This window comes from Prunus mume, linkage group LG2 (genome assembly GCF_029339155.1).
Source record: "Prunus mume cultivar Tortuosa linkage group LG2, ASM2933915v1, whole genome shotgun sequence".
In the NCBI taxonomy this organism is placed as follows: domain Eukaryota; kingdom Viridiplantae; phylum Streptophyta; class Magnoliopsida; order Rosales; family Rosaceae; genus Prunus; species Prunus mume.
The window spans coordinates 20,567,141-20,584,048 of record NC_142699.1 but is presented as its reverse complement, the minus strand read 5'-3'; the positions used below and the strand labels follow the sequence as shown (position 1 = coordinate 20,584,048).

Here is a 16,908-nt window from a genome sequence, read left to right as displayed (position 1 = left end):
GTGTAGCTTCTCACAGTTGTAATGAAATTTGGATCGCAATTTAGACAAACAATGTTAATGTTGAGAATATCATGACATGTATCATCGATGTAAGTTTTGCATTAATAGTTTAAATATACTTGCATTCTAATATAGTATATGAACATTCAATTTATAAGTTAGGGCCCAATTGATCAAGTCGGAGTATGATAAATTTTTTTTTCTTCAATAAAAGAAATACAATATAGTGCATGAAAAATGTAGTAACACATCATTTTATACAATACGAAATTTCACCTTGATTTATTTTACTAATTGAGCTTAGGTTGATTTGAGCCAGAGTTGATCTTTCAAGCAGCCAAAGTTCCAACAACAAATGCAAAAATAGAAGCAAAATGAATATTTCTCACTAATTTGATAAATTAGTATGAGAATGTGAATTGCATAAATTCTTATTTAATTGCGTGATAAGATTGATAGTATGTAAAGTTAGTCAATTTAGGACTTAAACTAAGGTAAAGTTAGTCAATTTAGGACTTTACAAATATATCCGATTTGCCACCAATTATGTCATTTTTTATTACGCTGCAGAAAAGAGCGTTCCGGATGGGGGTTATTCTCCTGCTCAGAGAAGAGGTACCTAGGACGAGCGAACATTGGAGATGGCAAATATGAGGCTCTATTTTATAGTAAATAATGTATGACACATGATAATAATATAAGCCGAATACTTGACATGAAATTGATATGGTGATGATGAGTGGCATCCTCATTGGCATGCTGGCAAAGATCCGAAGACACGCCAGTACAGTAGGAGAGATAAAGAAAGAGCGCTGACCGGAGAGACTTCCAATAGCAATTTTTTTTCCCTGTGCCTGAATATAAATCAAATCATTCCAACCTTAAATAACTTTTAACCTAAAAATAATCTCTCCTTTTCTCTCTCTCTACCCCTCTCCTTTTCTCTCCTTCTTTCTTGATCGCCCGTCACCGTGAAAATCCATCTCTGACACCGTTTTTCTATCTTTATATATATCTATCTGTTTGTTTCGCGGCAATTCCTGAGCTGCCAAGTTTTCCCTTTTGATTCCCGCGATTCTGGACATCTGTCTCTGAGAACCAAATTCTCTCGCCGTCAGCCGACAGGTGTTTTTCATTTTTAGCTTAATTTTTCCCTTTATTATATTACGCATATCTTAATTGAATTGTGCTCCGATTTGTGGTCTGTATGGAAGCTGATTTCGAAGAAGATCTAGTTTCTTAATTGCATTACAAGAAAATGAATCCTAACTTTTGTTTTGTTTTGTTTTTTCAAATTGTACATCATATTAGCTTCTTGCGATTCGCATATTAGGATATGGATCTCGGGTTTTGATGAACTCGTGCTTTTTTTACGTTTTTCTTTTTTTTATATGTCGAACTTGTACGGTAGCAACCAGTTTGACTATAGTTTTGGGGTCTAATACTGTAACTTTTGGATCCAGTTACTCTTGAATTCAGTCTACCATAGAATATGTTTTTTAAATGAGTTAATTGAATGGTTTAGTTAGGCTCAGTGCATGTGTTCAAGGTATCTTGGAAATGGCACGATTTGGGCTTTGAGGTCCATAAGTGCAGTTATTTTTGCTGTAATATCGGTTTAGATTGTAGAGGTTACACGAGCTTTGCAGAATCAAGTCTGAATCTTTGTTCATTTATAGGTTTAATCTTTAGTTAACTTTTGGTGAATCTCAATTATGTTGCTTGACATGCTGCTATGTTGGTAGTGGTACTTCCTGGACCTCCGTGTTGATGAAAGTTATCAATTTCATTTTTCTTTCAATTGTGCCTGCATGTTTTCGTTTGTGCACAAATGTATTTGACTATCACTAAGTATTATTTTTTGGTTGGCCTAATATATAGGCGATGAGGATGTCGACTCCTGCAAGGAAGAGACTGATGAGGGATTTCAAGAGGTTGCAACAGGATCCCCCTGCCGGTATAAGTGGTGCTCCTCAAGACAATAATATTATGCTTTGGAATGCTGTTATATTTGGGTATGTCTCGGAAGGAGATTATACTTTGTTGCCTATCTCAGTTTTTCTTCATTTTGATGGTTTTTTCTTGAAATCCTGTACAATTTTATTTATGTACTTCATTGTTTGAATTGCAGGCCTGATGACACCCCATGGGATGGAGGTAAAAACTAAGAACCTCATATCATATTGCAATTGGATTTTTCTTCTTTCACGTCTAATTTTTAAGCTATATCTTGCATGATATTTTTGTGTTTTCCAGGTACGTTTAAGTTGACACTTCAATTCACAGAGGATTATCCAAATAAGCCACCAACAGTGCGTTTTGTTTCTCGGATGTTTCATCCAAATAGTAAGTTCAAAACAGAAACTGCACACACACATGTATGCACGTATTACGTTTGTGCATGTATTGGTACATATGTGTGCACATACAAACAGAAACATGTGTATGTTCATTGAGTATTGAATCATTTTATATCCATTTACTTAGCCAAACTAGCTTCTAATGGGTGAAAAAGGAGCTGAGCAAGGGAAATATTTGGTATTTGTTTTTAAGCTCCCAAGCATTTGTTAATTGAGTATTGAATCACAAATCATCTTCACTTTCACAACTTGTTGCTTTGGTTGTGTCATTTAATGTTTATATTCGTTAATATATTTTAAGAAATTAACTGGAATGCAATTACTTGGAAATATTTCAGATGTTTCAAGTTTTAAGTTCTGCCTTTTTGTGTGTGTCCCTTTTCAGTTTATGCGGATGGAAGCATTTGCTTGGATATCCTACAGAATCAGTGGAGTCCTATCTATGATGTAGCAGCTATACTTACCTCCATCCAGGTATTTGGTTATATTCTATTCGTTGCTTGGTGATTTCGAGTGCTTTAATTAATCATGACTCTCTTGTTAAGTGTGTGATGGGATAGGCTTCTAATTGGTTAAGACACCATGCACTGGCGGATCCAGTAATTTTCCTTCTTAGGGGCAAGAATTTGTAAAATCTGGCTTAGTATGAAGTGGCTAATGGAGCCTATCAACAACCTGTAAACTCTTACCTAATGCAGCTCAAGTCTTAGCCATTCCTTCGCCCCCTTGTACCGCCTTAGCCTTCTTTGAGGCATTTTATCAAACAGTTTGCCCCCATTCAACAAAAAATATCATGAGAACTTGACACTTTCATAGGTGTACAACAAGGCTGAGTGGGGGCTAGTGCCTTCACTGGCTCCTTACTAGATCCGCCACTGACACCATGTATGAAATCATATTTCTCTATCTTTGAGTCACACAATTGTAGTCTTTCAAATTCTGATTGTCCCATCTTGTCATTCCAATATATAAGTAAACTCTGTAGCTTCTATTTGAGAACTACTGGAGCAAGGCATCATTGATTGTACTAATTTCTATTCCTCCTCAGAAAATATTCCGTGTTATCTGTTTTCTATCAACTATCTTACCAATGCATTCAGCTGCACCTTCAGGCCTAATTATGTCTGTTACTTCTTTTCACAAAGTTTGCATACATATCCCTATCTGCTGCATCTCGCATTCCAAAGAGAGAATCCTAAAAGCTTGTGGATAATCAAGAGTTTCTTATTTCGCCTCTCGTAACTCATGGTTGAGGCCTGGCTGAAAAATTACTCTTGGTTACCACTTCATGTTGCATAGACTTAGTAACCATCTAACCACACTTCCATTTTCCATTGTATGGCATATGTATATGCATGGATATTGTTTTAACACAAAAATTTTTAGCTACTCTCTCTCTCTCTCTCTCTCTCACACACACACACACAAACACTTGTGCATGCATGCTTGTTTATAAATGACATTTGATCAATGTAAATAAATCAAATATAAGATTATGGAGGAAGTTCACTTTTTTTAGTGTCCCTTGTTTGAGATGTTAAGTCATAATATTTTCTTATTGCAGTCATTGCTCTGTGATCCAAACCCAAACTCTCCAGCAAATTCAGAAGCTGCACGGATGTTTAGTGAGAACAAGCGCGAATACAATAGGAGAGTCCGTGAGATTGTTGAGCAGAGTTGGACTGCTGATTAGCTTACTCCTGATGGAGATCTTTGGAAAATCAGTTGAACATCCTGTTTAAATAACTTTGAAACTTGAAAACCATTGTGTTGTGAAGAACTTGACTTCAGGTCTTGTGAAATGTTTGCTTGGGCTTTAATTCAATGGCACTAGGCCTCGTATATCTATATGTTGGGCCACCTGCCGTGGGAGTTTTCTTCTACCTGCTGCATTTAATTTTGCTTTAAGCTATTCGAGCCTGTGGTTGGAGAAATTCTTGTATGCAACTGTTGTGTACAGTTTCCCTCTCACAATATCAGGTCACGTTACCATCATGCGGGGTGGTCTCAATTGTATGCAAATTGTATGCAAGATTTGTTCATGGAGCTGAGCAAAAACATGATTATTACTCGCTCTGGAAACTTAAACCAAAATATTAATACAAATTTATAAATAAACCCAATTCTAGACATGTATTTATAAAAAAATTCAAGCACTATTTAAACATAGAAACATACCCAAAATCAACCTCAAAGTTAACTTTTTGGGTGTGTTTATAAATGAGTTTTGAGTCTATATAATGATGAGTTTTGGGTGTGTTTATATGTTTAAATAGTGCTTGAGTTTTTTAATAATTTCAACCCCCATTTTGAGTGTTTTAGTGAAACTCCCAAATATTAATCATGCATTTGAGTTTTAAAGTTGACGGCTAAGATGCATATGGCATGTTTGATTTGTCACTGTTTGAACATGAAAAGCTCTCTAGCTGGATTGTAATAATTTTGTGTTGATGAAAAAATTAGTAAGAATTCATTGGACCAAAGAATGTTGAAAACTTGAGACGTCCTAAAAACGGTTTAATGTAAAACAGTATACACGAGCTGTATTTACATTTTATTCATATAGAGACTGCCTAACAAGGAAGAGAGTTGAATTACATGCACTTAAAATGAAAGCGTGTTGTGTTGCTACTACATCTGAGCGCTGAGGTTGCCGCTGCTGGTCCATCCCTCTTGAACTTGAATTGAATACTGCAAGTTCCAGAGAACATTATCTATGGAAGGACGCTTGCTTGGATCTCTGCTCAGACAATTGACGGTGATTTCGACGGCGGTCTTCAATGACTGATACGCAAAACTACCCTGTATCGACGGATCTATGACTCCTCGTAGTTTTGATGGTCCTTCTATTAAGCCTTTTTCTAACTGTTCATTGAAAGATGCAAAGAATGCCATTGAATTAGGTGTTGCAAGAACCCAAAAGAGCAAAAACAATAATCTGGGGTTTTTTAGTTTTTAGTTTTTCTATATGGTTTACCTGAATCTTTAGCTCATCCAATTCACTAGCTGATTTGATCAATCTACCAGTAAGAACTTGAAGTAGAATAATCCCCAGCTGATAAATATCTTCCTTCTCAGCTTCAGCACTGCGTATTTACGGCTCGTATAAGATAAATTTGGATGCTGCCGTAGAAAAGGAGAGGAACAAGAAGAGAAAATAAATACCTGTTTAGATGAGGTTTACTGCTGCTAATACTCTGTCCATTAAGAGGGCTCTCTGAACCAATCTGGAAATTAGAAAATGCAATCGTTAGCAGCTACAAAAGTTTCCTTTCAAATTTGACAAGACAAGCATATATATACTGTAACATATTCTCACCTGAAATGGCAATGGAAGATTATAGTTACTGATTTTAGCAGAAACACTCTCATCCAACAATATGTTCTCTATCTTCAAATTATTTCCAAAGATGCCAGGTGCAACCCCTGTGTGCAAGAACTGGACCCCCCTTGCAATGCCAATGGTAACAGCCATTCTCTGTGGCCATTTCAGCCACTCCTTCTTTCTCCAATCTGCCAAACCAAAGTGTATTAGAATTGGTTTGAGTATTTTAATTAACCCTTTTCTTGATGATCTGATAATCGCTTTTAGTTTGAGCTTTACCAGTGAGATGGTCCACCAAAGAGCCATTTGAGATGTTCTCAAGAACAATAAATACAGTGCTAGCTGTAGTTGGATGGTCCTGATAAGTGACAGTGCAGTGTCCAAGAAGGCTGACCAAATGCCTATGCCTCAGCTTTGACAAGGCTTCCATGCTCTGGTTCAAGTTTTGGGGTAACTGCTTCTGCTTTAATTTCACACATTTCACTTGTACCAGTAAACCATCTCTGAGCCAGCCTTTGTATACCTGCAATGTAAATATTGCACAGAAATAATGCCATCAAGTTGATGAACAATAATGTTGGCTCCATCAAATAATGCATTCAAAGCCAACAAACAGCACAAATTCAATGTTAATACCTGTCCCTGAGATCCTTCTCCAATCAAATTCGTGGCATCGAAATTGTCTGTTGCATCATCAATTTCTTCCAATGTAAAGACACGATATGGTGGGAGCCCAAGTGTTGGTAACCTCATCATCTGGGGCACACGCCCTGGAAAATCCAAATCAATGTTAATCAGCTTCAATGCTTCATGAACTAAAAACCATAAAGCATGCATCTTTGTTTTGTGTTTTTTTTTCAGTCATTAAAGTCGGAGACTTTCAAAGGAATTAAGGAAACAAAGAGGGCCTTACTTGCATCGATGTTCGGATTTGGGGAGCTTCGAACAGAAATTTTCTCAACCATGGATCTGTCAAATTTATCTTCTCTGTTCCTCTGCCCTGCCCTTTTGATAATGACCAAAATCAGCAACCCAATGACTGCAGCAGCACACACAACACCACCGATGACACCAAGTAAAAGGGCTAGCTTTATTTTTGACTCCTGCTCTTGAGTTTTAGCTGGAGGCTTAACAGCCAGTGCTTCCTTGTGGCAAAATGAATATGGATGCTGATACTTTGACTTCCCACCAGACAAACAGTTCCATGAATCAAGAACAGTTCTGTTCAAAGACTTTAATCCAATGCAAGATGGTAGTTTCCCTATCAAAAGGTTTTGAGAAATATCAACAACTTGGAGCTTCCCATTGCAGGTTGCATTGTTTGAGAGAGCACCACTTAGTTGGTTATGAGCCAGAATGAGGTACTGAATTGAAGGCAGAGAGAACACGAAAGCAGGGATTGGCCCCACAAATTTGTTGGAAGAGATGTCTAATTTCTGAAGCAGATCGAAGTTCCTCAATGTTGGAGGAATCTCAGATCTCATGGAATTGTTTCTTAGAATGATACTTACAAGACTATTTCCCAATGAAGGAAATCCAGGTCCTAGGTGGTTGTTACCCAAATTAAGTTCTTCAAGAGCAGCTAAGCTTTTAAGATCTGGCACACTCCCATTGAATAAATTGTCAGCCAAAACTATGCTTCTAAGATTCTTCATTGAACTGAGGGATGTAGGAATCTCCCCATAAATGAAATTTGAGCTAACGTTGAGCTCCTCAAGTGACCAGAACCTGTTGATCTTGGCTGGCAATGGACCCCACAAACCCAGTGACACCAAGGAAAGCACTTTCAAGTTGGAAAGCTTTGTGAGAAGTGTGAAGAAAGAATCAATGGAAAAGCTTTTGGACAGGGTCTGCTGAGAAATCACAAAATTCCCTGAAACTGGTTTTGGGCTGTGAGAAGGGGAGCTTTTGTTTCCAATGACAGTTAATTCGGTTAGACGATTATTTGTACAGACTACCTTGAGAGAAGGTGTGGGAGGGAGGTAACAGAAGTTGGTCCAATTTGTCCATCCTTGAAGAGCTCCAGGGTATTCAAGAAGCTTCTGAACTTGGAACAGAATACGGCTCTCACTTGGAGTTAACTGACCAATCGAAATTGGAGTGAAAATGGCTAGAATGAGAAACAACAAACAGAAAGAAACCAAGAAATTCTTCATTATTCAGAAAGCTAAATGCACATGAGAGAAAGGTTGGAGTCATACAAATGAGATTAAGAACTTTAAAAACAGAGAACCCAGAACTGCAACCACAATTCCATCTATATAAAGTTGATAGAAAAGGCAGAATTTGAGTTCTGGGTTTCTCTTAGAACAGCAAATGCTTTAAGAAATGAATAGAATAAGAAGGTAGTAGGTAGCAGGTATGGAGCATCAAGATCTTGGGTTTGGTGTACAAAGATGACAAGAAAAGATTTACCGAGAAAGAGAGAAAAATTCTTGTGGGTGATGAAAGCAAAAGCACTCAAATTTCAACGAAAGGAAGAGAACCAATTATTGTGCAGAGAATGAAGGATCTGAAAAGACTGAAATTTCAGAATTTTAAGTGAAGCAAGCTGAAGCAGGAGACAGTGCAAGTGAGAGTCAGTCAAGTTCAAAGTAGAAAGGGACAATGCAAGCCAGCCAACCCAAACCAGCCCATCCTGATCCTGCGCTACGCAAACCATTATTTTAAGCTGCAAACTGGTTTATCTTTCTCAAAGTTCAAACTTTCTACTGCCACTTGTTTTGTTTGGCCTCAAGTCAACTTGGGCTCTGATTCATTTGCGAGAACTTCGATGTTGACCACGTTTATTGTGGTAAACTTGCGAGTACTATCTCAAAACTTACGCTCCATAGGCACTTGTGGTTCGTGATGGCCAGCTTGTATTTATTTGAGCTCATGATGAAATCACGAGATGTTCTTATTCACGTAAAATTGTTCATCATCATCATCATCATCAAAGTTACGAGGAAAAATAGTATTATGTTTATCATACCAAAAACACAAATCCACTGTTATGTTAAATTCAAATCTTTTTCATGGAATCTTGTAATGTGAACACAGGTCGAGCATTAAAGTGATTGTTTTGTGACGAAACCTAGATTAAGTGGGCAAGAGTTTAATCTCTTTACCGCTATTTGGTATGTGAGGCCCCCTATGCCTTCGGGTTAGTAGTACTAGTAAGTGGCATCCCACCACCGACTATGAGTGATCCCTTTCAAGTGAGAGAGTTGAACTTTTGTTATTTTCTGAATGAAAAAGACAAAAGACCCCCCTCAAGTAATCTTTTGTAGGATTGTTTCAAATAATTGCTAAGAAAATGTGTTAACCAGAATGCCTCTGCGTCAATGTCGGTCGAAAAAATGAGTCATCCGGATAATAAGTGGAGTGACAAATATGTATATGTCGTTTTGTGTTGATGAAGTTGTGTCGGTCTACGAATAAGAGGAAAGGAAAAAAGAAAAAAAGAAAAAGGGGAGAGAATTGGATACTTTGATTAAGACATATAATAGGTGTTAGCTCAACCTAATCCCTTTTTTGTTTGTTTATAAAATTAGATTAACTCACTGGGATGCGGGTGGTGCTCCTTCCAGCCAGCCTGACACTTGTTTTTATCCATCTGTGTGTTACGTGTTTTGTTCTTTCTTATGGAAACAAGCTTTGTTTGCAATTTGCAAAACGACGACTTGTTAGCATCTTCAAACATGTACATACAAGAAAAAGAAAAAGAAAGCCTTGAATTCAATGAAACATTAACGAATATTTATGTGTTAATGTTTCATACAACTTGGTGTTACAATATTTTCATTTTTCTTTTTCTTTTTTTGTGAAAGATTCCATTGAAGTAAAAGATTCTGAATTGTTTCACTCATGAGAGGTTCAAGGTTTAGTGTGCATGCGTTGCCAAACAAAGAAAGTTGCATGAGGAATTAAAAATACTTATCCTCCGTGAACCCAAATTTGCAATTATTGGAATTAGCTTCAACTTATACTCGTTTTCCAACTTACTGTCAACTTAAATGCAACAACTATTCCTTCAATCATTTGTATATGAGAGGGACCTTTGTCTTCAATTTCTTGAAGCATTCATATATGAGAGAGACCTTTGTCTTTAATATCCTGTAGTGATGTGATCATCAAATAATGTGGGAGAAAATAAATTTGGTACCAATCCGTTATGGGACTGGATTTAGGCGCAACCCGATTCATTATAAGATTGGATTTAGGCGTAACCCAATGTAGGTTCGGATATGCATTAACTCAATGCGGGTTTGAATGTGCATTAGCCCAATACGGGTTTGGATGTGCATTAACCCAATGCAGGTTTGAATGTGCATTAACTCAATGCGAGTTTTGATGTGCACCACTCAACATGGGTTTGGATGTGCATCACTCAACGTGGGTTCACGTGTGCACTACCCCATATGGGCTCATACGTGAACAATCCGACCTGGATTCATAGGTATATTCAAACGTTCATACTCTCATATCTACATGAATTGCGGGATAAGACAAACATGATTAATGGTTGATCCAGCATCTCTCAATGACCTGAAAATGACGAAAGTGGGCATAGGACATGCAAAGTGGAGTTTGTATCCCAAGGCTATCACCAGGTATAAGGGTGAAGTTTCATAGTCAAATGAAAGTATGCGATTTCAAGTTAACTCGTGCCCTTAAATACATAAAAAAATTGACTTGAGCGTCGGAGTGCTTTTTGTAGGTACCCCAACCTCTATCATTTAATTTCAAATGAGCGTCGCTTAGAGATTTACTTATCCTTTGTGTAGAAGTAAAGCCGAGACCATGTGGAAGATATTCTTATTGTAATAATTTATGCTGCAACAGTTGGCGCCTTCTGTGAGAACTCTTGCAAAATCAACCAAAAGCTGAATCCACACAAGACGCTCTAGCTTGATCTAATCTCCTGATCACCAAATGTCATATCAAACTTTCAAGAAGGAGAACCTAGCCTCGCAGCCATCCAGCTTAAGATGGTATTGAAGGAGTTGCTTGAAATGAAGAAGATGGAGACCAAAGCTTTAGAGAAGTTCAAGGGCAACTATATGTTGCATCCGAAAGGCCCTAAGGGAAGCAAAAGGAAATAGGGATAAAATTATTTGATGAAAGTTCCATGAGAAGTATTCACTCTGATGATCAACACTATTACTATGATGACAACCACGACCAAAGAAGGGAATTAAAAAAGTCCAAAGACAGCTAGCTATGAAGAGAAATCGAGAAGATTGTGATGGGGTACAAACCGCATACACTTGCCGAATTGGCCGTTGAAGCTGCAAAGGGGATCTGCACATCGCCCCTCACCAATGATATTCTGAATACTAAGAAGCCCGCAAAGTTTGCTCAACACAAATTCAAGTTATTCATAGATATAACCAATTCCACTGAGCATATTTACCACTTTCAACAACAGATGGTCCTCAAAAGCAAAGACAAAATGTTGTTGTGTAAACTATTTCTGTCTAGCCTATCGAGGTTAGCCTTGACTTGGTTTAGGCAACTGAGGCCAAAGTCTATCAGTAGCTTCACTGAGCTTTGTGATGCTTTCATATCTCAATACTTCTGCAATCAAATTAGAAAGAATGAAATTACAATATTGTTTAGCACAAAGCAAAAGGTAGGCGAAAGTCTAAAGGATGATCCGAAGTGATTCACATAGGAAATGTTTACTTTAGAGACTTATGATTCTTATACTATACGCCATTGCAATTCCGCTAAGGAGTGACGTTAGGAACAAAGATGCAACATTATTCCAAGAGGAGAACTACCTCTAACAACCTATTTTCTATGTCAGTAAGAGCCTAATCGATACTAAAAAAGAGATACACCCATGCATAAAAAACTAGTCTTGGCCTTGGTAGTAGCCAAGAAGAAGCTTTGACAATATTTTGAGGCTCATACCATTACAGTGTTCACAAACCAACCTATTAAAGCAATCTTGTCCAATCCAGATCTGTCAGGAATAGTCGCAAAATGTGCCATCAAGCTAGTAGCATTTGACATCAGGTACCAACAGCAAACATCTCAAAATTGATAGATAATTGCTGATTTTCTTGTCAAATGCTATCCCAAAAAGGGAATGTAGGAGAAACCGAATGATGCAAAAGAAGCAAGGTTTATCGAGGAAACGTTGTGGGAATTATATGCAGACGACTCATCCAATCGGGTGAGAGCCAGGGTTGGGATTGTCCTTTTATCATCGGAAAAGATTGAGTTAGAATACTTCATCCAACTAGACTTCCTCACCTCAAACAATGTCGTTGAATATGAAGCATTGGTGTTGGGATTGAAGATTGCCAGACTACTAAAAATAAAAAAAATTGAAGCTGTATAGTGACTCCCAACTTATAGTCAATCAAGCAAATGAGGAATATACAGCCAAAGATGAAAAGATGGAGGCATATCAGCAATTGTCAAGGAATTTGTTTAAGCAATTTGATAAGTTCGAGTTAAGGCAAATCCCGAGTGAGCAAAATGAACAAGCATATTGGTTGGCATGTGTGGCATCGGCCTCAGCTTCAGGAGAAGATTCTATAAGGGTTATATCAGTAGAGTGCTTAGAAAGCCCTAGTATGGAAGCCGATGAATCCCAAGTTATGCAACTAAACTCAAATAAAACCTAGATGACGCCAATAGTAAGCTACCTAATAGTAGTAACGCAACCCACAGATCCAATTAAAGCAAGAAAACTCCGGATAAAGATTGCTAAGTACGAAATCATAGAAAGTATCATATTTAGGAAGTCATTTTTAGGTCATTATCTACGATGCCTAAGCTTATCCAATGCAAAGTGGACTATGAAAGAACTACATGAGAGGACCTACAACAATCACTTTGGGGGAAGAGTTTGGCACACATGGCGATAATGCAAGGCTACTTTTGGCCTAACATGGCTAGAGAGGTTGAGCAATTTGTGCGGAAGTGTGATAACTGCCAAAAACATGCGCCTATGATTAAAAGGCTAAAGTAAGAACTCAGCCTGATCATGGGACCATGGCCATTTGTCTGGTGGGGAATGAATATTGTGGGACCATTACCAATTGCGCATGGGGGGAAGAAATACGTTATTTTTGCTACAAACTATTTCACCAAATGATGGGAAGCCAAAACATATGGAACTATAACCAAGACTGATGTGATAAAATTCATTTGGCACAAAATCATATGCAAGTTTGGGATATCCAGAGCCATCGTTTCAGACAATGGGACTCAATTCAACAATCGAAAATTTAGGAAATATGGCATAGAGATGGGGATCATTCAACAATTCTCGTATCGCATTTATCCCTAAGGAAATGGCCGAGGGAAAAAGACAAACTGAACAATTTTTGATTGCCTGAAGAAGAAACTTGAGCAACGCAAGGGCAAATGATTTGTGGAGTTACTAAACCTGTTGTGGGCATACCGAATCACGAGGCGAAAGCCAATAGGAGACAGTCCTTTTTCTTTGGCATATGGAATTGAAGCTCTTATCCCAATATCAGTCGGATCTATGTTGAACCTACCACTATCCTGAGGTTACCAATCCTCTGGGGTCATTCAGTCGGAAACATACTGATCACAACATCATCCATAAGTTACCAATCCTATGGTGTCTCAATCGTGAGAGATCTAAAGAAGTATTTTGGGATCAAGAAAATACTGAACATCCCAAACCTGACCTACCAATTGATAATTTAACCACTGAATTCGTGCTTGAGCAAGGATAATCTCCTATCGGGTTAGGTTGTGCACTACAAAATGACGCAACCACATAATAAGCTTCCTCTGCAAAATCATATCAAAGTCAGTATAAGAAAAGTAGTCATAATAAGGAATACTATGTTCGGGCTCAAATGATGAAGGAATAGAGATACAAGACACCCCTTATTTGATGTCAACTGCCAACATACCACTAATCAATAAGTACGAGTTCAGATTTAACTGCATAGGGTGAAGGTTCAAAAAATTCAACACAAGTTGAAATAAGGGATGAAGTGGAAACCTAATGAACTCTAGGTGAGATGGTGAGAGCATAAAGGCTCATTCTAGGATTCCAACTCATGTGTACATATCTGTTTCCTTAGGTAACCGACCAATACTAACATCGTTAGGGATACAAAATTTCTCTTGCATCTTATTTATCTCAGACCTTGAGGGATATCCCCATTTTGACTTCGACCAAAGATTAAGTCTCGGTATTGAAGTAACAAGAAAGAACACGGAGGAAACAAAACTTGCATGAGAGAGACAACTTGAGAAAGGGATGCGTACAACGAGATTAACTCAATGTGAGTTAGGTTCGGAGATCGACACAACCCAAACCGAATAAGTGAGACTTGAGGAAATCCAGTTTAGTAGAAACACAACCCCGAAACGGAAAGGCTCAAATTAGGTAAGTCTCATGTAACACCCCGACTCCTAAATTTATCCCATGTTTTAATTAATTTGAGTGGAATTACGAATTTACCCTTGGGATAGGGGTAATTTGGTCATTTCTTATCCGAAAGGAATTTGGAAATTTCAGCTATACCTGTGTAGAGCACGGTGAGATGAGTCCGTAGACACGAAGTGGGCTCGAATCGAAGTTGTAACGAGAGAGTTACGATCGAATGAAACTCAGTGGCATAATTGTAATTATTTGAAAAAGGATTTTTGATAAAAAGTCAAAAATGCCCTCAGCTCTCTCTCTCCTCCCGCGTGCTCTCTCTCTCCTCCTTGCGACACCGTCGCCTTTCTCCTTGCAACCGCCAACGGCCACGGATGCAGACGGGACCGACGAAAGGACGGCTCGGCCACGACCGGCCCTTCCCGATAGCGGCCGCCTCTCCACCGGAAAAGGTGATTTTCGGTTGCTCGCTCAATTTTCGCCGATTCGTCATCGTCCAGCCACCATTTTCGAAGATCCAGGTATGGATCTTGAACCTCTCGAGCGCTTCTTGCTGCTGTTATGTTAGATTTGAGAGATTTCCGTTTTGGAGATCGATTAAGCGATGGAAGTTTGTCCGATTTTTGACCTCCAATTCGGCCACTTCTTGTCACTTTTTGGGGTATGCTCAAGAACAAAAGTGGTTTCAAATAGGGTGTTTTACCTAGGGTAGGAGTCTTGAGCCGAGATTTGGAGATTTTCCGTGAAGGGTAATCGCTTTGATACCCACCGCCGGCGTGGGCACTCGTAGGAGAAGGGCATTTTGTCCTAATGCGATCCTCTCAATGTCCTGAGCGCGTAGGTGTGCTGAATTTCAATTTGGATACCGTTAGAGTCCTAAGCAGATATCGCATATTGCACGTTATCCGGGGTCACTAGGTTTGGACTGTTGGATGGTCCTGAATTTATTATATGTAAATCTAGACATCCTTAAAATTATGTAGGATTCGACGGATCGTAGAACGGAGTTCCGAATACTCCGAAAATGCCAACCCTAGGGTTAAGTTTATAGTCACCGTCCGATCGTGCGATCGTGAGCGATCCGACCGTTCGATCTGGACCAAACTCGCAGGACGTGTATCCAAGAGCTTGTAGAACCTATAGGAACTTTCGGATCAGAATTTGGAGGTCGTGGGCCCTGCGGGTCCGTTTGATCAAGGTTGGGTAGTTTGACCCAGGATTGACCGTGAGACTTCCTAGGTAGTTCTACCTTCCCAGGAAGATTAAAATGACCGTAGTGACAGGTCTTGATGTTATGGGGGTTATGAGGGATTATCGGATGCTAGTTGTTTGTTAAGGTGTTTATATTATTAGAAATTAATGTATAAAATTATGTGTGTATACAAAGGTATAAAAGAGCATAGAATGTCAGTTTGCAGTGCTATACACACTACCCTATGTAACCCATGTGATATTGTGATGAGGTCGCACGTGTCGTAGGATTAGCCGGCGTGTTGATGACCTCATACGTGGCCGGGTGCGTTCCGACGTATGAAGGGAGACATATGTGATTATGTTGAGGTCGCACGTGTCATACGAGTAGCCGACTTGTTGACAGACTTCACGTGGCCGGGTGCTTCCCGACATAAGAGGAGATATATGTGATTGTGTTGAGGTCGCACGTGTCGTAGGAGTAGCCGGCATGTTGATAGACCCCATACGTGGCGGGTGCGTCCCGACGTATGAGGAGATATTTGTGATTGTGTTGAGGTCGCACGTGTCGTAGGAGTAGCCAGCGTGTTGACATACCCCATACGTGGTCGTGCGTCCCGACCTATGAGGGGAGATATATGTGATTGTGTTGAGGTCGCACGTGTCGTAGGAGTAATCGACGTGTTGACAGCCCATACGTGGCGGGTGTGTCCCGACGTTTGAGGGGAGATATATGTGATTGTGTTGAGGTCGAACGTGTCGTAGGAGTAGTCAGCGTGTTGACAAACCCCATACGTGATCGGGTGCGTCCCGATGTATGAGGGGAGATATATGTGATTGTGTTGAGGTCGCACGTGTCGTAAGAGTAGACGGCGTGTTGATGCACCTACGTGGCCGGGTGCCTCGACGTATGAGGGGAGATATTTGTGATTGTGTTAAGGTCGCACGTGTCGTAGAAGTAGCCGGCGTGTTGACATATCCCATACATGGCGGGTGCGTCCCGACGTATGAGGGGATATATGTGATTGTGTTGAGGTCCCACGTGTCGTAGGTTTATCAAGCTTGCGGACAGGCCCCGTACGTGACTTTGGATGTTCCAGCGTATGGGGAGGTTTTGTTGAGTTGTGTTTTAGAGAAAAGGGGTTTTAGTGAAAGAACTACGTGTGTGATTTGATCCCTCAATAAGGGTGTAGGCAGCCTGAAGTTACTAGGTGCAGCCGCGGGCTAAACTTTAGCCTCGTATATTGAGATTTGTTTGGACCTCGTTGTTGGTCCGGGAACTTGGTTGAATTGAGGCTTGTTCGGTGGACTAAGTGAGTGGATTAGATTTAGTTAGGTTTGAAATCCTTGTCGGATTGTTGCACAGTTTAGGCTGAGGCCCCAAACTATTTGTGATAGTGATAGGAGGTTAAAACCTCGCGTGTTGGATGCTTAGGGAAGTTATTTTATGTTGATTGCGTGGTTGGTAGTTTGCTTTGGATTATCAGAAGGCCAGAGACCATTTATGTGAACTGCATGTTGTTATATTGTGCATGCTGCCAGTTGGTGTTATTAAATTGTGTTTTATGCAGGTTGAACATTTGGGGAATGTTTAATTTACAGGGGAGACTCACGAATTTTCGGCAGAAAGTCTCGTGCCCTTATTCCTCTTTGGCAAAAGAGGT

General features: G+C 39.5%; 2 protein-coding genes across 2 annotated transcripts; one reads left to right on the top strand and one right to left on the bottom strand.

Annotated features, from left to right (window-relative positions):
* The first annotated feature begins 726 nt into the window (after nt 1-726).
* On the top strand, nt 727-4,243 carry LOC103321620 (ubiquitin-conjugating enzyme E2 2-like). Its single transcript, XM_008223446.3, has 6 exons — nt 727-1,125; nt 1,882-2,015; nt 2,132-2,157; nt 2,257-2,346; nt 2,746-2,834; nt 3,925-4,243. The coding sequence occupies exons 2-6, from the start codon at nt 1,885-1,887 to the stop codon at nt 4,051-4,053; spliced, it is 465 nt and encodes a 154-aa protein (XP_008221668.1). The 5' UTR covers nt 727-1,125; nt 1,882-1,884; the 3' UTR covers nt 4,054-4,243.
* A 603-nt stretch (nt 4,244-4,846) lies between these two features.
* LOC103321621 (putative LRR receptor-like serine/threonine-protein kinase At1g14390) lies at nt 4,847-8,523 on the bottom strand. The gene is made up of 7 exons (XM_008223447.3): nt 6,599-8,523; nt 6,322-6,455; nt 5,965-6,208; nt 5,680-5,873; nt 5,526-5,587; nt 5,338-5,446; nt 4,847-5,225 (listed from the first exon to the last, which is right to left on the bottom strand). Exons 1-7 carry the CDS (start codon nt 7,839-7,841, stop codon nt 4,992-4,994), a joined length of 2,220 nt encoding a protein of 739 aa, XP_008221669.2. The 5' UTR covers nt 7,842-8,523; the 3' UTR covers nt 4,847-4,991.
* Between the last annotated feature and the right edge of the window lie 8,385 nt (nt 8,524-16,908).